At 47.6% G+C, this 20,136-nt stretch overlaps 1 protein-coding gene across 2 annotated transcripts in view; it reads left to right on the top strand.

The window, feature by feature from the left end:
* SLC38A10 (solute carrier family 38 member 10) overlaps nucleotides 1-19,552 on the top strand; it is an 81,718-nt gene extending 62,166 nt beyond the window's left edge. The window contains exons 12-16 of one of the 2 annotated variants that reach the window (XM_081180856.1): nucleotides 8,269-8,436; nucleotides 8,633-9,022; nucleotides 10,193-10,294; nucleotides 15,180-15,359; nucleotides 15,914-19,552. In XM_081180856.1, the coding sequence (XP_081036982.1) occupies nucleotides 8,269-8,436; nucleotides 8,633-9,022; nucleotides 10,193-10,294; nucleotides 15,180-15,359; nucleotides 15,914-17,076 (2,003 nt within the window). In that variant the 3' untranslated portion in view covers nucleotides 17,077-19,552. Of the gene's footprint in view, nucleotides 1-8,268; nucleotides 8,437-8,632; nucleotides 9,023-10,192; nucleotides 10,295-15,179; nucleotides 15,360-15,910 lie in introns of both variants that reach the window. The other variant, XM_081180855.1, reaches the window with a different exon arrangement.
* The last annotated feature ends 584 nt before the right edge of the window (nucleotides 19,553-20,136 follow it).

Genomic DNA, 20,136 nt, shown 5'->3' with positions numbered 1-20,136 from the left:
TGGAACAATAAGCACTGGGCAGAATTTGTGTTGTTCTGTGTTTCCATTAATAGAAGCTTTCTCTTGTGAGCCTAATCGAAGAGATCGAGAACAGCATTTCTTCTCCTGCTTCTGTCCCCATCCCTTTCCCAAAATTGATGGGCGCCTTGGGAACATCTGCAGTATATGGTGTGGTTTGCTTGCTTGAGTACTTTGTGTTTAGTTTCCTAAAGCTTCATTCTGCACATACCTGTGTTGTTATGGGACACTTTTTTAGTTTCTTGTGCCCTCTGACTGTAGCACATTTTAGTTGTTTGCTTGTATTTCAGTTTAGCTGGACGCCAAGTGTTATATTTCTCTGTTCTGTGAGTTATTTTGTTAGGGACATATTGATTGCAGAGGATCTAACCTCATGTCCCAGAGGCTGGTCTGTCTTACCTTCATGGATCTTTAGAGCCAAAGAAGCATGTAAGTTGGTTAGCAACCTGTTTCTTTATCCAAAATCTGAATTGAGTCATGCATGCTTAGAATCTAGCAGCCAAATATTGAAAAAAAAAAACAACCTGAACATCAGTGATCCTAGAGAGGCGATGCTGTTAATATTTGGAGTGGATTTCTCTTTTATATACAACAAGGATTACACTTCATTGATCTCCTCTTCAGAAACTTACTGAGTTTTGAACAGGCTGACCTATTCCTAGGAGAGAGATCAATGGAAGCAGACATTCAAAATGGAACCCTTTTGTAGCTATCATCTCCTTATAATAGATAGAAAATGCCAACGTTTTCTGCCCAGTTGGTAGTCCCCCATCCCACCCTCTGTTGCTCACTTTCTCCACTTTCCATGGCATGGGTAGCTCAACTTCTGAACAGAAGAAAAGTTTGGCTTCTTGACACATTCCTCTCCTTTCGCAGGAGCCCAGGGCCCAGTTAAAGGTCAGTGGGAGGAGAGGCTATGTCAAATGATACTGTAGGATGCTCACCTTAAACTGCAGTTTTGCTGCCTGTGAAATGAGTAGATGTTTATGCAGTTTCCTTTGTACACTTTCCTCAGTCTTTTGTTGTTGTTTAGTCGTGTCTGACTCTTCGTGACCCTATGGACCAGAGCACGCCAGGCACTCCTGTCTTCCACTGCCTCCCGCAGTTTGGTCAAACTCATGTTGGTAGCTTCAAGAATACTGTCCAACCATCTCGTCCTCTGTCGTCCCCTTCTCCTTGTGCCCTCCATCTTTCCCAACATCAGGGTCTTTTTCAGGGAGTCTTCTCTTCTCATGAGGTGGCCAAAGTATTGGAGCCTCAGCTTCAGGATCTGCCCTTCCAGTGAGCACTTAGGGCTGATTTCCTTCAGAATGGATATGTTTGATCTTCTTGCAGTCCATGGGACTCTCAAGAGCCTCCTCAAGCACCATCATTCAAAAGCATCAATTCTTTGGTGATCAGCCTTCTTTCCTAGTCCCTAACATTTCTTCCACCACATATAGTAAATTGCTTCTCAGACTGCCCAGCTAAACTGTTCCTTTTCTGCTTTATGAGGAAAGATAATTTCTGAGCAGCAAGGAGTTATTCTGGGTTTGTTTGTTTTTTAGAGAACATTGGTTGAAATGTTTTCCAGCTCTATGTCCCATTAATGCTCTCCCAAGTTGTCCAATAACACAAACCGGTTTGATCAGGTTACGCTATCTTAGATGCCTGAATCGGCTGTAATGCAGCAGGAGCTGTGGGCAGGAATCTGGCGCGAGCCACACCTTCCTGGGAACATTGCTGCTATCCTAGTCAGATTTCTTGGAGAGGGAAAAGGGAAAGCTTTTAGGGTTGCTCATGATGAGATTTTATTAGGTCCCAGAGAGACCGATTCGTGAACCATTAAAATAAATGGGGACACTTCGAAAGCCCGTGAGAAACGTCCCCTTCCTCACCCATGTTGCAATGCAGACAGAGTAGTATGATTTAGCTTGGGCTGGCTCTGTGCGCACCATCATTCAGTCTTCAGCACTTGGGCACGCTCCCAACGTTTGGGGTTTTTCCTTCCTCCTCCCCTCTCCACGCTTTGCCCGCCCAACTCTTTAGCCCTGAGATATATATATTCTGTTGTTTTTGTAAGCCAAGAAGCTTTTACAGCCTCTTCGCCTTTTCCTGTTAAGCCCAGCACCCCTCATAAAACATTAAGAGGCACAGCATTACTGTAACATTATCCAAAGGGACCACAAGGGCGACTCTACAGTTTCAGCGATTATTACACATCCTGGGCAAAATGGTTCTCTGCAAACCACATATAGCCCCTTATAGATTTCCAAGCAGCGTGAGAGGCCATTAATTCACGCCCTGATGATGAACTTAATTTTGCTTCCTGCTGAGAAAATGACGGCTTAGAGGCAACTTTGTCTTATTACAGAGTGGAGAATTTTATCTCTCTCCTTTTGTTTTGCTCTGTGTGTAGAGAAAGAGAAAGTGTGTGTGTGTGTGTGTGTGTGTGTGTGTGTGTATCTGTCTGTCTGTCTGTCTGTCTTCCTGTTAGATTTGTAACTCGGTGGCTATCCCTGGATCGGCCATTGCTACAAACTGCAGAAGCTTCTGCAAGGAATTTAATTTTATCACCGAGACCTTGGTCTTTTCACCTGCTCTGGAATGCTGGGCGGCTGCAAGCTTTATTTTGTACAGGTTGCCCGCCTAAATTCCTGTGAAATGCAGGAAATATAGAGAACATTCTCTGTTTCTTTTTAGTTTTCTATTCCCCCTCTGATAAGGTGGGAGTCTCAGTGGCGTTGCTTTATTAATGCTTTGGGTGTGTTTACTGGTGCGGAATGTAACTAGCAAACTTCTGTCCAAACCTCTGGCCTTGCAGCTGCACAGCAAGGTTTCTCCAAAGTTATTCATAATCACAGTCGTCGCCCCCCCCCCCTTTTAAGGGCTGGGGAGAAGAAGGTCCTTGAAGTCTGTGGGACTGCAGACAAGGCGGGGAGTTTGCTTAGCTTTATGTAAAATCAAATGCATTAATTTTTGTTTAAAGCAAATTCCACTATATGGCAAAAGAATGCCTATTGGGCAGTGTGTCTCCATGACTTAGGGCTGGTCCATGCACAGTGTTTTTCCTATGTGGGCCTTTTGGGTGGTGGAGCATACGCCATGGTGTTGGGAAGATTACATGCCCTGTTTTACGTATGTTAGGAAGCAGCAATGCAGCAAGCTTCCAAACGCATGTAGATAACAAAAGGAGACGTTTCATGTGGCCAGTGGGCCTCAGCACTAGAGGATCGGGCTTCCGAAGATCAGAGAACTTAGGTATCCTCCATGCTCCTTGATGGCTCCTGGGCCAGTCTTCTTGGCCATTCCTCTCCTTTTAAATCCATACTGCATTTGCTCCTCCTTTTAGGCCTCTGTTCCTTACCACCTCCAACCCCCAAATATCCAAGTTATGTGGGCAAAAGCTGATAAACTGTTCAACAGAGAGAAAATATGAAAATACAGCGACTTTTTAGAAATTTGCATAACTTCTTCTGATTGCTAAGTGTTGGCTTTCAGCAGCGCGGGAGCTGAGCAGAGTCTTGCAGGTCCTCTGCCTTCATTTCTGTGCAAAATGTTGTGAGCTCCATTTCCGGCTGTAAACACAAGACCACAGGGAAACAATAGAATCTTAAGAGTTGGAAGGGATCCCAAGGGTAATCTAGTCCAAACCCCTGCAATGCAGGAATCTCAGCTAAAGCATCCATAACAGATGGTCACCCAACCTCCGTTTAAAAACCTCCAAGGAAGGAGAGTCCACCACCTGTTGGGTTACAAGTACTAGGGAATTGAGAAATCTGTGCTGCCCATATTCTGCCTAGGTTCCTGTAGCCCACCCAATTCTGCCTTGGCTTATCTGGCAGCTTCTACAAGGCTTTATCAAACTTCCCAACCTGCCAGGTTCCTCTGACCCCCTCAAAGGGGCCAGGGCAGCAAAGCTTTGAAGTAAGAGTTTGGTCATGCTGTGCTGCTGGAAAGGGCTCTAGCTCAGTGGTGGAACGTCTGCCTTCCAATCAGAAGATCCAGGTTCAATCTCCAGGTATGGCTTGGAGAGATCCCTGCTTTGATTCCTGGAGAAGCCACTGCCAGTCAGTGCAGACAGAATTGAGCGAGATGGACCCAATGGTCTGACTTGGTATAAGGCAGGCATAGGCAAACTCGGCCCTCCAGATGTTTTGGGACTACAATTCCCATCATCCCTGACCACTGGTCCTGTTAACTGGGGATGATGGGAGTTGTAGTCCCAAAACATCTGGAGGGCCGATTTTGCCTATGCCTGGTATAAGGTACCTTCCTGTGTTCCTATGCCTGTATTGGTTGTGTAGTTCCACCCCCTACAGTTTCTCTTCACTTTGAACGTTCTCACTGTGCCAGGGGCCCTGCTCTCTTCTTTCTCAGAGACATTTGCCTCTGGGACACGTTGCCTCTGGGACACAATTCCAGACTGCGGAGCAGAGGAGGAAGCAATACCAGTAGCCCAACCCTCTGAGCCAAGCAGCAGTTGGTTTCACATGACTGTGCTTCTTTGCAAAATTATTCCCCAACTTGCTTTCATGTGCACCTTGGGGGCTTTTCCCCAAGCTCTCTGTGGGTGTTTTGTGCCAGTTCCTGCCACCTCTTACCTGGCTTGCAGCGGTTTTCAGCCGTTGCATTCTGTTGCCTAGAGCCCTTCTTCTCACAGAGGTGGTAAAACTGAGCAGTACCACTTCAGATGGCAGGTGGGAGCTCAAATAGTGAAATGGTTCCCCTTGAGAAAAAAGACTCCTACACATAAAACAGCAACATTTCTGGGAGAACGCTAGGCCAAACCCCTCATCCTTGTCATGCTAGCTATGATGCTTAAAGTTTCTGTAAATCCCCACCTGCAATTTGAAGTGGCACATCCAGACACAGGGTAAGAATTTGGCCTAGATGTGCTGAACTATGTGTGTTCTGATATCCCACTATCTTTGTGCAGAATTTGGTATTGGGTGGCGCTGTCGTCTAAACAACAGAGCCTAGGGCTTGCCGATCAGAAGGTCGGCGGTTCGAATCCCCGCAACGGGGTGAGCTCCCGTTGCACGGTCCCTGCTCCTGCCAACAGAGCAGTTCATAAGCACGTCAAAGTGCAAGTAGATAAATAGGTACCACTCCGGCAGGAAGGTAAATGGCGTTTCCATGCGCTGCTCTGGTTTCACCAGAAGCGACTTAGTCATGCTGGCCACATGACCCGGAAGCTGTCTGTGGACAAACGCCAGCTCCCTCGGCCAGTAAAGCAAGATGAGCGCCGCAACCCCAGAGTCGTCCATCACTGGACTTAACTGTCAGGGATCCCTTTACCTTTACCTAAAGAATTCAGCATCCGTGCTATTCTTAGCTTTTCCATTTCTCCTATATTACAGGTTTCTAGTTGCTAGGATTGTGGAGACTAGACTGTGAAGAAAAGTTAGGATCATTGTGTCTGGGTGAAATTGCAAATCCTGAGGGGAGACGGCTAAGCAGTATTTCCAGGGGGTGGTGAGACTTCGTTGCCTTGTTTAAATCTGTATTTCCTCTCCTGAATAGCACAAGCAGAATAAATCATGCAAAATAAACAAATGTATGCACATTGATTAACTTTGTGTGTTTATAAGGGTCTTTATTTTTAATGCAGCGTGTATACATAGCCCTAACTCCCTGCATGCTCACACCACAGAAATAAACACACTTATTCAGCTGTGCACACATGCATCTTCTCTATTTCCTTGCTGGGTGAGGGGAGAAGGATTTCCCCTGGAAAGCAGGGCTAGTGTTAGGTTGCCATTGTTGGGCATCTGCCAAGGCTGCACACTGCTGCAGCCCCCTGCCCCACAGCGACCCCCAGAACCTCCTGACCCAGCTGCTCCTTATTCTCACTGCCTGTTCACCTGCTACCTCTGAGCGTGCAAGTAGTGACACAAGACACATCCTCTGATTGCCTTGCATTCTCCCTTTGGGCAGCGGTGTGATTTAATTGGGCAGGAGCGAAAGAGGTGAGCCCACTCAGAGAGGAGGACCTCCTTTCATGGGGGATAATGCTGCTGGAGGCAAATACCGTTCGCCGGGAATCTTAGGTGCAGGGTGTGCTTTTGCACTCAGATCCTGTTTGTGGGCATCTCAGAAGCTTCTGGTTAGACCGTGTGAGAACAGGACATGGAATTAGATGGGCACTTCAGCTGATCTAGCAGGGCTCTTATTGGTTACTTACTTTGCGCAGGGCAAAGCTGGTTTTTAGTTCACCTGAGTCCAAGACCTAGTTTGGCACACGCCCCACGGTCATTTGTACGCATACACAGGCTGGGAGTCTCAATGGCGCCCCTTTGGAGACTACACCCGGAGCAAATTGGACGCTCGCTGCTCCCAGCTTCTCAAAACTACCTCCGTATACCTGCTGGAAGTCCTCTGCCCCCGCTTGGAAGCGTAGGTGTAAGCAGAGTTTTAATTCCCAGGAGGAGGCGAGAGTGAAAATGGCACAGGGTGGAGTGTAAGTGTGAAAATGTCTATTTCAGACTTAACCGTGCAGGAAATGCTTGGCGCGATTTCAGCTGCTGCCAGGAGCGAGGGAACAGTCAGGGCAAGCTCTGCTCTGCTTGCAGAACTGCATCCGCGGGGCCCCTGGTGACTGGGTAGGAAAATGCAACGTTGTATGGCAACTTCCCTGACCTGATGCCCTCCAGATGTTTTAGACTGATTCCACGAGGCCCGGCGAGCACAGCTGGAAGGCAGCAGGCTGGGAAAGGCTGGTTTGTTGCTTTCCTGGCAAGGGGTGGTGGTTGGTGGTACTTACCATTTGACCAAAAAGCAGCTGCGAGCGAGATGGGTATGCCCCCCTCGTGTGCATCTCTTGATGAAGGGAGCCGAGGGTTCGGCCTGCAGAGGTTTGGCTTTTTTTAAACCAGGGCAGGAGTCTCTCTCTCTCTTGTTTGCTGCAGGCTGCCTCCCTGCAGAGTGGTAATCTAGGGTAATTGCAGGCTTTAAACCGAGGTATTATTGGGAAAGACTGGAGCCTGCTGTGTGCGCCCCCCCCCCCCCCGTTCCCCGCTTTCTAGCTATGCTGTTTGTTTTGTGCAATGATCTTTGCAAGCAGAGAGGGATCTGCTGGCGATTCCTACAGGAGGATGCAGTGAATTAACAGGCCCCCCAAACTGCCGCTTGTGTTTCTTTCTGGCAGCTTTTCAAGCTTTTTTGGTCCTCTCCCATCTGGGGATTCCTTTTTGTGTGTGTGTGTGCTTGCTATATCTTCCTCGCCTGCTGTGACTGTTTTCTTCCTCTGCCCTTTTTATTGTGGAGGCCGTGTAAGCCAATCCCCTGTTATGTTTCCTCCTGGTTGCTAACCCCAGCAGGTGAGTTCCCTTGGCCATGCCTGGCTTCTTCACTGTGCCTGTCCTGCTGCTTGACATGCACAGAATGCAAATGAGCAAGAGCAATGCTGCCATCTAGTGGCTCCAGCAGCAGCATCTCATTTGTTCTTAGTAAGTGCAGCGCTGTGGGTTAAACCACAGAGCCTAGGGCTTGCCGATCAGAAGGTTGGCGGTTCGAATCCCCATGACGGGGTGAGCTCCCGTTTCTCAGTCCCTGTTCCTGCACACCTATCAGTTCGAAAGCACGTCAAAGTGCAAGTAGATAAATAGGTACCGCTCCGGTGGGAAGGTAAACGGCCTTTCCGTGCGCTGCTCTGGTTTGCCAGAAGCGGCTTAGTCATGCTGGCCACATGACCCGGAAGCTGTACGCCGGCTCCCTCGGCCAATAAAGCGAGATGAGCGCCACAGCCCCAGAATCGGCCATGACTGGACCTAATGGTCAGGGGTCCCTTTACCTTTACCTTTAAGTGCAGCACGGGGCGGGGGGGGGGGGGGCTTAGGTGAATGGAGGAAATCCATGACCAGATCGCCCAATGTTTACTTTTTCAATGAAATGCAGCATGTGGGTGGGGGGGAGAGCTGTTAAACAACTGAAGAGGCACAAGGGAAGTGTGGGCAGCTCCGATGCAATTCCCCCAAATTTGCTTCCTCTAGTTTCTGTTTGACTTGTAGTCCTCCCCTACCTACCCTAGGTCAAATAGCAGTAGAGTGGAATTTAGATCAGGGGTGCAAGAGAAAAGGGTCAAACCTCATTGCTGCTCCAATCAAATTGTCAATACCTCTCCTGCACAGCTGCATTTAATTAAGAGCAGAAAGCAAGAGGCGATCCAGTTGCAGATCTCCTGTGCAATGTGCAGTTTGGCCTAAGCCAGCTCAGCAGTGCAAGAATCTTGGCCTTCCTTGCTCGCTTAACCATCTCCACCCTTTTCAGACCAGAAACCAGCCATTGAAGAAGCAGCCGATGGCCGCGACAAACCCAAATTGCAGAATAGGAATGAAGAGCTGGAAAAGGCACAGATCTTGGATCCCATGGATGTGCCAAAGAGAGGCGAGAAGGAGAAGCCGAAAGAGGAGGTGCAGCTGGACCGGCCTGACCAAGGTAATTTAGAATTGGAGCTGGGGAAAGTGAGAGACTGTCTGTGAACTTAGCCAATTCCACAGCTCTTCCTGTAGTTCCTAATTCTAGTTTAATTTCATCTTCAGCCAGGTAGATGAGATAGCAGGGAGTGACACCTTCCTTTGCAGTGCTTCCTCTGCTCTTTGCTGGCTGACCCACCTTCCTTCTCTCCCCACAGGCATTGCACAGCCTGTAGGAGAAGCCCACCGCCACGAGCCCCCGGTGCCACATGACCAGGTCTTGGTGGATGAGGGCCAGGACCACGAGGAGCCTGAAGACAAGCAGCCGCCAGCCAAGAAGAACGACCTGGCGGAGGAGAATGCTGTGTTGGGGAAGGAGCAGGAAGAGGCACAGCGGAAGCCCGTTCCCGAACAGGGAAAGGGAGAAGGTGGCCAGAAAAAGGTGGAGGACCACCCAGGGAAAGAACCCAAGCCTCCTGCACACGAGGATGAACGCCCCCCTTACAAAGACATCCAGCTGGACAAGCATGGCGAGAGGGATGGCTCCCGCCTGCAGCAAGCTGAACACTTGAAGGAAAAGATGCAACCTGAGAAGGAGATTGAGACAGGTAGGTTCCTTCCCCCTGCATCTTCCCAGGGAGTTCGTTTTTATCCCTTGGGACCCTGAGATATTTTGCATTTCTGCAGTTAAACCGCAAATCAGTGCAGCGCTTGGCTGTTGTCGCAGAATTCTGGAAGAGGGCACCGCTGGCTGCAGGGGCACCTGAGTTGCACACAGCCGGAACTTCCAAAGGCTCAATAAATCACTTGCTTTCCCATTCCCGGTGCTTATCCATATCTAACCCCCCTCGCCACATGACCTCTGCCTGCCCATCCCCAGAGCCTAATTTGCACTGGCATTTTCCTCCTGCCCATGCCAAAAAAAGGAAAAGATAAAGATCCACATTCTACAGCAAGACAACACAGTTTCTGCCATCTCGAGTGAAATAAAAAGGGTTTGCTTTCTTTGTACAATCATACCTCGGGTTACAGACGCTTCAGGTTGCATTTTTTCGGATTATGGACTGCAGAAACCTGGAAGTACCGGAATGGGCTACCTCCGGGTTTCGGGAGTCACGCATGTGCAGAAGCGCTATATCGCACTTTGCGCATGCGCAGAAGCACCGAATCGCAACCTGCGCGTGTGCAGACACGCCGCTGTGGGTTGCGAACGTGAATCCCGCACGGATCATGTTTGCAACCCGAGTGTCCACTGTACCTCGCTTTTAATGAGTCTTTATATAAGGGAATTTCCCAATGAGGAGTTCTCAGGCCCCCTGCTCAGCCACTGCCTCCATTGTAAGTGTGGCTGGATCGGTTCACCTCTTTTAGTCATTGCTGGGGTGCGTGCAACGAATTGCCTGGCACTGTCAGATCCTGCATTATCTACTTCGCAGTAGCTTGCTCACTTGCAAAAGCATCAGGTGCTGTGCTGTGCTGTGCTGTTCACCAGGGACCCAGGGCTAGAAGAGCTCGACAGGTGCCACATTGCTAAGTGCCCACTGCGAAGCTCTGTAGGGTTAGGGTTTGCATTTCAATGGGCTCGGGCAGTTAGCCCTGGTTTTGTTGCCAGCAGGCTCTAGCGCTGTTAAATATTTTTATGACTTTTTCTGCAGTCATCAAGTTGGATAAAAGCGGCGTGCAGAGGGGGGAGGGGAGTGGGGGTGGAGAGGCAGAGAACATCTGTCGCTTTCCTTTCCCCATCAAGGAGTGTCTGTCTGTCTGTCCCTGGTATGCAGGTGAAAAAAGGGAGCTGCCTGCTCCAGAGAGGCCGGAGCCAGCCCAAGCGGAGCAGAGGGAGCTTCGTAATGCGGAGGAGAATGCAGACAGCAAGCTGGAGGGTAAGCGCTGTCCTTGCTCTGCCCCCCAGATGCACACTCTGGGGCTCCCATCTGCCTCCCCGGCAGCCCTGGGTGTGCGTGTATGTGTGTGTGCTCAGCTCGTAGTTTCCGTGAAAGAAAGGAACAGCCCAATCAAGGCTAGGTTTGCAAGGCCAGGTCATCTTGCCTTGGCGTAATCTTGGGAGTTTGTAATCTGAGGCTGCAGCCACCTGGGCACCACAATCCCATCGGTGCCGTAAGCCAACTGTGAAAGCGATAGCGCTTCCAGGAGAAAATAGCCGCCCCTGCTTGTAATGGAGAGCACACTCCTCTCTCTATTCAAGGTTGCTCTGAAAGGGGAACAGCGCCCCTGGAAAAAAAAAGTCCGTTCCCTTGCTCCAAGCAGTCTGCACCTGGATTGATTTATCATGCTGTTATCCTGCTTTATAGCCCCGAGAGACTCCCAGAGCAGCTCACGAAAGATTTGCACAGTCCAGTCCCAGGAAAGTTTGTATATAATAGTCACATGGTGCCCAGGTTTATTCAGGCACTATTTGCCACCTTCATTCTTGCTCTTCCCTGGTTATCACCAGGCAGCAGAACCACTGGGGATCCCTAGAGCAAGCGAGGCTGAGCTGCTGGACCTTACTCAGCCCATGATGGAACCAGGTCTTCCTTTGCTGGTAGCTGGCAGTCTTCTGATGGCCTGAAACAAGTGGACTTTCTTTCGTTCTTTTGTTTCTCTGTAAGCAAGGGGGAAGATATTCCTTGGATACAGGAGATTCTCTCCTTTCCGCTGCTGGTTTCTCCCCTCCCTTTCCCTTGCAATGCTTTTAAAGGCCACTGACACAGAGATTGCTCTTGGACACAGGAGCTCTTTCTTAGTCAAAACACACAGCCTCGGGCTCTGCTGATCTGGTGAGTGAAGCATAACCTCAGAGCAGGTCCTTGCTGGAAGTCCTCTGGTCCGAGCTTTTAAGCTGTTACTGTGGAAATCTGATACGACAGAAAAATGGGGGCTTCCTAGAATTAGATGTGCTCTCTGCCAGTCCTCTCATGTATGGATGCCTCTGACAAATAAGGAGATTCTGGGCAGAGCAGCTCCCGGCAATCGCATGGAAAAGATTGTGTCCCTTTATCAGTCCAAAGCACTTGACTCTCCCATTTCAGTGTAACTCTCTGGGGCAATTAGCTTTGCACCCAATCCCATCTTGCAGGACAGAAGCTCAGTGGCAAAGCATCTGTTTTGCATGCAGAAAACCCCAGGTTCAGTTCCCAGCACCTGCAGGTAGAGCTTAGAGAGATCCCTGCCTGAAACCCTGCACAACTGCTGCCCGTCAGTGTGGGCAGTAGTGAACTAGACGAACCAGCGGTCCGGCTCAGTGTAAGGTTGCTTCCTATGTTCCATGTCATGTTCTAGACTTCCATACATTGCTGGCAGGAGGTCTGTGGATTAGTGGTGCACAGGGATAGGTTTGCTATCACAGTGGAGATGTTTTGAGCCTGTGATGTGGAAACTGGGACTGTTCTTGGCGAAGGGAGCATTGGTGGTGTGCCGCAGAGCACTCTTCTAGAATCGGTGGCATTCCTGCTCAAACAGAGCATAGCTAGCAACCTTAATTAGGAAGTAGCAAGAGCCCTGAGAGTAAGCTACGAGCTGAGTGTTCTAAATAAGGTAATATATGGTCAGTGTGACCTCCATGTAGGAAAGGTAAGCTGGCAGGTGTCTCATTAGCAAATATGTAAGGGGAAAGATGGGTAAAAGCTATAGGGAGTTAACAGTAAGAAGGTGTGTTCTCTTACATGAATTCCTACGTGACAATAGTGATCACGCTATGTAGAAACTTAGAAGTATCTTTCGTAATCGCTGAGCCTGAATAAGAGAGATTCCTAGGCAAGGCTGGTATGCTTTTGAGATGAGGGTGTCACAGTTTTTAAACCCTGCTCCCTCCCCATGTCAGACTTGTACAGCACATACAAAAAGATTGCATTTAAACATGTGCAGAGTGCCTTCTCAAAGAGGAGCTCCAAATATTCTCTACATACCCATGGGCACAAGGAATTGAGCATGGCTGTGATTTCCTGACAAAGTGGAACCTCCCAGCATCGCTCGTTTCAAGTTTTAAACCATGGCATACTTTCATGAATCTGTGCATATGGAGGGGTGCAAATGCACGTATTTCCAAACACCAGATTCATCAAGTGCTTTTGAAAAGTTGAGAACGCTCGCTTCTGGTTGCCTGCAGATCACCTTCCGCCAGTGTCATTCATCTTCTCAAAAAGCAACCCACTTTCCCCCTCTCAAAAGTAAATATAAATATAAGTAAATATTACTGTGGAAAGTAAATATAAGGTTTACAGCATGCTACAGATTAAGAGAGAATTTTATGAAGTTGCAGCATAGGTGGTATTTGACACCAAATACACTAGCAAAAATGTCAAAATCAATAAAGGGTAATTGCTGGAAATGTAAGACAGAAGTAGGAACCTTCTATCACATGTGGTGGTTGTGTAGCATAATTAAAAGGTACTGGGAAATGATCTAAAATGAACTAAAAAAAAGTTTAAAAAGTCCTTTCCTAAAAATCCAGAAGCATTGTTGCTGGGGTTAATAACAACAGAAGTCACAAAAAAGAGAGAAATTTGTTCCTGTATGTGAAAACAGCCACCCATGTGTTACTAGCCCAAAAATGGAAAACAGACAAGGTACCAACAAACAAAGAATGGCACATTAAACTGTTAGAATAGGCAGAGCTTGCAAGAATGACCACTAGAATAAGAAATCAAAATGATGAAAGATATAAGGAGGACTGAATATTGCTTATTGAATATATGAAAAAGTATTATAAATAAACAATCTACCTAGCAGGATGGCAAGATAATAAGAAATAACTTATAAATAACTAAGAAATAACTAAAGTTTATAAAAGTAGTTATGATAAATGGAGTGAACCAAGGAAACGCGGGAAGAAGAGGAGATGAAAGGAACCATGGAAGGAGAGGATAGGAAGTTGGTTAAGTAATGTTTTATGGGCTTGGGGTTTTTTTGGTCTATTCTTGAAAATCTTAAATTGCAACCTCTTTTTTATTTTAGAGATTCTTTTCTTATTGTATTAGAGTCGTGCCTTGGAAGTCGAACGGAATCCATTCCGGAAGTCCGTTTGACTTCCAAAACGTTCGGAAACCAAATCACGGCTTCTGGTTGGCTGCAGGAAGCTCCTGCAGCCAATCAGAAGCTGTGGCAGCCCAGTCAGACGCCCGGGTTCCAAAAGAACGTTTCCAAACCGGAACAATCACTTCCGGGTTTGTGGCGTTCAGGAGCCAACACGTCTGAGTTCCAGGGTGTTTGGGATCCAAGGTACGACTGTATTTTTGTCTACATTTTGTTGACATGGAATTATATCAGAAACACAAATAAATAAAATTATTGATCAGAGAAAGGACAAAAAAAGAAGGGAAATGATCTCAATATCTTATCCGGTGGGTGTGTCTGCTCAGGTATGCAACACGGAGCTGGGTCCACACATGCAAGGTGGTTTGGATGAGGCCTAGTGTGCAGTTCAAACTTAGGCAGGGGGAAAGGTGCCTGAATTGACTCTGGCTACGTTGTCCCTTTGGATGGCAGGCAGTAATTCCTGCTTAGACGGTCGGTTCCAGTGAACAGGGATGTGGCTTTTCTTCCCTTAGCCCAGTGTTTCCCAAACTTGGGCCTTCAGCTGTGTTTGGACTACAGTTCCCATCATCCCTGACCACTGGTCTTGATAGCTAGGAATGATGGGAGTTGTAGTCCCAAAAAGAGCTGGAGACCCAAGTTTGGGAAACACTGCCTTAGCCCAAGAAGCACCCATTGTGAGATTGGAAGAGGAGTAGAAGGGAGCCAGCAGGAAGCCAATAGGCAGCCAGTATTCAAGGTTTGTGTAGGAGAAAACAGACCGACTACCTGAGAATGACTTGTCTGCTTACACTGAGGAGAATAGGCTGCCTGAGTCACCGTGTGACCCACTGTAGGATGTCTCCTAGTCCTCCGTCTGAAAGCTGGCTTGAGTTAAGATCAGCCTGAAATAAAAAGACCTGTATTTTCCATAAAAAATCTCCTTGCGGTACATGTCTATACGTTTGATTACTTGTTTTCTTTTTTTGTTCTACAAAAAAAAAAAAAAAAAAGCACCATGGTTTCATAATGTCTTTTTCCCTTCTGCTTCACAATGGGACTGAAACAGCCAAGATTAAAAAGCTAGTTGCAGGTATGGATCAAAATAAATTGCAACTTTTAACCCTAAACCTCCAGGATTTGAATTTATACACAGAGTGTATGTTGAAGGCGCTTGTGAAAAAGCACTGTGTGTTTTTAAGCTTGAACTTCTTGCAAGTACTCGAGTCTTCACACTGTCCGTGGCTTGCTTTTGACTGGGCACCTCGTCCTGGAATCTCTTGAGATTTCATTGGTTCCTTCACAGCTCCCAAACCATTTAATCTCAACGCGCCTGAAACTCCCTCACTTGAAGTACTGCTTCCTTTTGAATGTCACGCAGTTCGTTCCCTCTGCCTGCCTTGGTTTTCCATTTCGCTTTGATCCAAACTCGACTTCCCTTTGGAAAGAGCCGCCCCTCCCTACTTTGAAATGCAATGTCGGTGTTCAGCGTACAGACAAAAGAATACATGGCAAGAGAAAACGACCCCAGAATGATAATTTATTTCCAAAAGGTGCTTGGGGAATCGGGTTTCTCGTGGCCATAGGTACCAAAGTGAGCTATGACCTCAAGATCTGATAAGTGCAAGGCTATGCAAGTGTTTTGTGGAGCCAGTAGCATGCCCACTACTACTCTTTCCAAATTCCTGTGTCTGGTAGACCATTGGGGTGCATTCATTCCAGCCCCATTTCCCCCCCTCCCCTCTCTCTTTCTAGAAGCTGGGAAGGAGAAGGTACTGGACCATGCCGCCTTGTTAGAAGTGATTAAGGAACAGCAGGTTCAGCAGAAGCAACTCTTGGATCAGCAAGCAAAGTTGCTGGCCGTGATTGAGGAGCAGCACAAGGAGATCCACCAGCAGAGGCAAGAGGAGGAAGGAGAGGAAAAGCCAAAGCAAGGTAAACAACAACAACAACAATAGAATTAGTAGGGGTTCGGGAGCCACTCTGAGAAGGGTGGTGTCAGTGGACCATGAACGGAGCCCATTTCTTCAGCTTTGCCCTAGGAATGCTTCTTCTCCAGTTCCCTCCTTTCCATCTAGCAATACAAAGCCATTCTGGAAGCCAGCAGAGCAGAAGCTGTTTCCTGGCGTGAAAATTCTTACTTGTGTGTAATTGGAAACCACAGGAGGATAGATGGAAGTGGAGGAAAGGCGACATTGGGGTTTGGGGAGACATCCACGTTTCTCTGCAGCCGTTCGGAGCTGCAGGAAGCCTGAAGCTTAGGAGGAGTCTCTTCTTTACTACATTGCTACCCTTGTTTATGAGTTTCAGAATTAACCTGGTCACCATGGCAGTCAGACGTGAGCGGTGGTAGGGAGAATTTGGGGTGGGGAATGGTGTGACCTCCCTATGAGGCTGTTGTGTGAACCCCCCGGTTGTTGGCAGTAGGGAGATTTCCCCTTTGTTAGAACGTGCAATAACTAAGAGCTGTTTGCTTTTCTCTGCAGCAGAAATACACCAAGAACCTGACCTGCCTATCCTCAAAAGTAAGGAAAGAGAGGATGGTCTTGAAGATAAATTTGAAGACGTTGGAAAGATTATACCAAAGAATGGACTGGATCGTCCTCAGCATGGGCTTGACAACCACCCCCAAGATTCTAATGGCCAGGGAAGACAACAGGCCGCAGGAGAGCAGCAAGCCGACAGCAAATTTACTGGAGCGCCACCTAAAATCCCTGCAGCTCATCCAAATGAGGCTGAGAAGATTTCACTGCACCAAGCTGGGAAAAATCAAGCTGGGAAGTTAGCGGAGCCGGTCAGAAGCGACTCACAGGTAGCCAGGGCTGGTGGGCATCACCAGGAAAAGCAACTAAAGATTGTGGGGTTGAAAGAAGGCCAGGATACTCAAATGGCCCAAAACGCCCTGGAAAAGATCAAGAATGTCCAGAAAATGGTTGAGGTTGCACAAAGAGCTGTAGGCCAAAGAGAGATGCCTGATGCAGCCAAAGTTCATGTGGCGGCTGAGAAGATTGCTCCAAGAGTCTCCGAGAGAGAGCCGCTTGCCAGGGAGGCGAACAAAGAGGCGCCCCGTCATCAAGAACAGCAAGCAGATCCTGTGCATAAACCAAAAGTCTCCGAGAACATGCACGAGAACCTGGAGGTCCCAGGAGTTGTGAAGGTCGAGAAAGTTGGAGAGAAGCAGGTGTTACCTTTGGACCACATTGGTAAAGTGCAAGGCCAGGGGGGTGGTAGTAAAGAGGGGGTGGCAGCCGGAGGCCACAGCCCGCAGCCCCATCGTGCCAATGAGCCAGGGCCAGATTTGGAGAGCGAGCGAAAAGAGCCAGAGAAGTTACAGGAGTCGGAACACGACCCTGCTGTGAAGCCAGAGAAGGCTAGGCTTGCCCCCAGGGAGCATGAAAATGCCAAACCCAACAGAGACCTCAAGTTGCAGGCTGACCTAGACCTGCGCCGTAGGAGGCGGGACCTTGAGGAAGAAGAGAGCGAGACGGGGGATGTGATAATTGGACTAAACCCCCTCCCAGATGTGAAAGTCAATGACCTCCGCAGTGCGCTGGAGACTCACTTGAACCAGGCAGCAGAAGGTGCCCAGCAAGCACTTCATAGTCGGCAGATTAAACAGATAACTGTGGCAGAGGAGGAGGAGGAGGGGTGAGAGGGGAAGGCTTTGCACGACTGAGACCAAACGTCGGGCCATTTTGGGATGCCTTGTTACTGAGCTGCCTGCAGTTGGAGATGCAACTGTCGGCAGCCTCAATCAGCTAGCTCTATCTGGACCGGACAAATTTGACTGGCGCAATCTTGAGGGAAGAAGAAACTGCATCGCTGCCCAGCCACTTTCATACTTCAGTACTGCAACAGCTTGTCCCTTCTCCTCATTTCTGCTGGTGGCTAACCTGCAGAGCATCTCAGTTTTGGAGTGCTTTGTGCTTGCCACCTTTCCAAAGAAGCATTTGCATTTTATTCTCGCTCAGTTGCCTTTTAACTATTTCCTTTAACTTCTGTGTGTTTGGAACTGGAACTCGTTTTCATGCTTGCCGTTTGATCTCGATCAAATCTGCCTCTCCACGCGCATCCCTTACAGTGGGGAGGGGGAACCAGGGACCCTCCAGATGTTGTTGGACTCCAGTTCCCATCGCGGGCAGTGGAAAGGGATAGTGGGGGTTGTATTCCAGCACCACCTCGAGGGCCTGCCTTTAAATTAATTTTGGATTCTTCTGTTATTTGGGGAATGGGTTGATATGCCTTTGGGAAGAAAGGGGGGGAGAGAAGTTTCATGAGTGTCTCAAGTGAGAAGACATTCCATCAGTTTAATGGGTCCAGAAACGCAAAGCTAGTTAGTGTCAGAGGCATCCTTAAACAAGCTCATAAGCGGCTGTTCTGATGCATCAGGGGTCCACGTTAGCAATAAAGAGGTTGCCCATCATTTCCTCCTCTTGCTCGACTATCAAATATTAGGTTTATGCTTTTAATACATTCCTATCCCAAGTGCATTATGGAACCATACTGTGCATGAAAACTCTGCCAGCCACCTGCTGCAAGAGGAAGCAATTTAAAGGAAGCAAAACGAAGAGATTCCAAGTCGGCGTTATTCCAGTGGGCCAGCCTGCGTCTACCTCTTTCCTCCATTTGGCAAGTGCAGGCAGCGCTGTTTAAAGCTACCCCTACCTGGTCCAGCAGTCCAAGCGTTTGTGAAAGGTGCCCGTGCACTTGAGCAGAGCGCCGCTTGGTTTCAGGCCTCCTGGTAGGGTTTGTGGCATTTGCTGTTGACAAACGATGCGGCGAAAATGGAAAGCTTTTGACTCTTGGATGCCCCTAACAGCTGATGGTATCTTCCCATCTAATCTAAGATTCTCCATGCTGCAGAAATAATAGAATTTGGCACTGTGGGAATGTTTTGTTATAAACAAGCAAGGTCCTTGAGTCTGTAAATTGGCCTCTTTCTCCTATCAGTCTGTTTATCTGGAACAGTTATGGGTTTAGGGTGCAGAAATACCTGTGATGGCATTGCTATTAGGACAATAGCAATGCCATCACAGTCTTGACAAGTGAGGCAGAGCTAGATCCTGCCTTTGCCGTATCTTGCCTGTGAAGTGTGCTTGATGTGTCTCCATTAAAGGAGACGGAGAAATGTGGCTGGTTCCACTTAACCTACTTTGAGGGACATTTTGCCTTGTCATAAGCACGATTGTCATTATAGCCTTAATCTTCAGAAGACTCACTGGGCCGATCTGGACATATCACTAAACCATACTTTAGTGTTACGAGAACAAACCTAAGCAAGCCTTGAGTGTATATATTTCCCTCCTGTGATGTGAGCTTTAAAAAAAACAAAACATTTAACATCACCTGAACACAACAAACTGTGTTTAATCTTAACTATGATTTGCTAGAACAGCCAACTTCAGGTAAGAAACTGGCTTGCTTAAACAAACTATATAGTTAAGGTTGATCATAGAGTGGGATTCAGATGCAACATTAAGGTGTGGCTAATGTGGTGTCTTCCATATATTTTGGACTGCAACTCCCATCAGCTCCACTCAGCATGGTCAAAGATGCTGGGAGTTACAATCTTATCAACATCTGGAAGCTATCATGTGGGCTACCCCACATTAAACCAGAAGTGTGAGCTTCTGATCACAGCCTTGCATCTTTTTTGCACCAGAGGCTTACTGCAGCTTGTTCTCATACCCATGGTTTAGCATTACATGCAACCACCTCAAGTAGTAATGCTGCTCAAAGCACAGTTCAGCCACAGCTGAGACTGCTGTTACTTCAGTTTAGTTTCGTTTGTTAAGTAAAAAGGGGTTAAATGTTTCTATGATCTTTCTACATGTGTTCTATTTGTAAATACCAGGAAAGTTGCTTTAATATTAAAGGGTTATGGAGATGTCCTTGTATGTCCTTGTCAGGCTTTTTCTGATCAAGAGCGATGTGATCATGTGCTGTGCCTGTTCTGTAACTAAAGGACCAAAGATACTTGTGACAATGCTCAATAGAGCAACTGAATTTTAAACAAGCCATCTCCCTACAATTGTGGAGAGTGAAATCTGGGGAAGGAGGCTGTGGACTGCACCTGGTGGATTATGGACAGGCTGCACACACAAATAAAGTCAATCCTAGCATTTTCACCTGGAGCCTTTTGTTGTTCTTGATGCAAATAACATTTGTTTGTATTTCACAGAATGTGATTCCTAATCTACAACCAATATGCACCAGTAAGGAAGTGACCCTTCCTCTCCTGTTGATCCTGGCTTGGTTTGAAGTCTCTTACATTCTCTTGAACTCAAATGCCACCCAAAGAGCCATCAACTTGAGAGTGTTTAGCATAAATCTGGGGAATCGGGAGTTCAGTTCTTACTAAGTACCAGGGGGCCATTGCTTGTTTCCAGCCATTTTGCTGCCAATGCTTTACATATACTGTGAGTAAATCAGTTTGCGACGCACACTTGTAAAATAGATTTAGAGGTATTCGGTTGAATGACAGTTTTAAATATTTTTACTTACATCCAACCACATTAAAAAAAGAAGTCATGAATCCAGCGTTCTTTGATACAGGGCCCACTCAAAAGACCTATCTAAATGGAGACTTGACTCCAGATTTGAACACTTGTCTAAAATTGTCCTAAGAACCTTCATAGCTCTTTGGCCTTGGATGCCTACAATGATGAAGGACTCACTGGCTTTCTTTGGTAAGTAGGAGCCACAACGCTGC

Source organism: Podarcis bocagei (genome assembly GCF_964188305.1).
Source record: "Podarcis bocagei genome assembly, chromosome: 2".
NCBI classification, from domain to species: Eukaryota; Metazoa; Chordata; class Lepidosauria; order Squamata; family Lacertidae; genus Podarcis; species Podarcis bocagei.
This window is presented reverse-complemented; position numbering and strand designations above follow the sequence as displayed.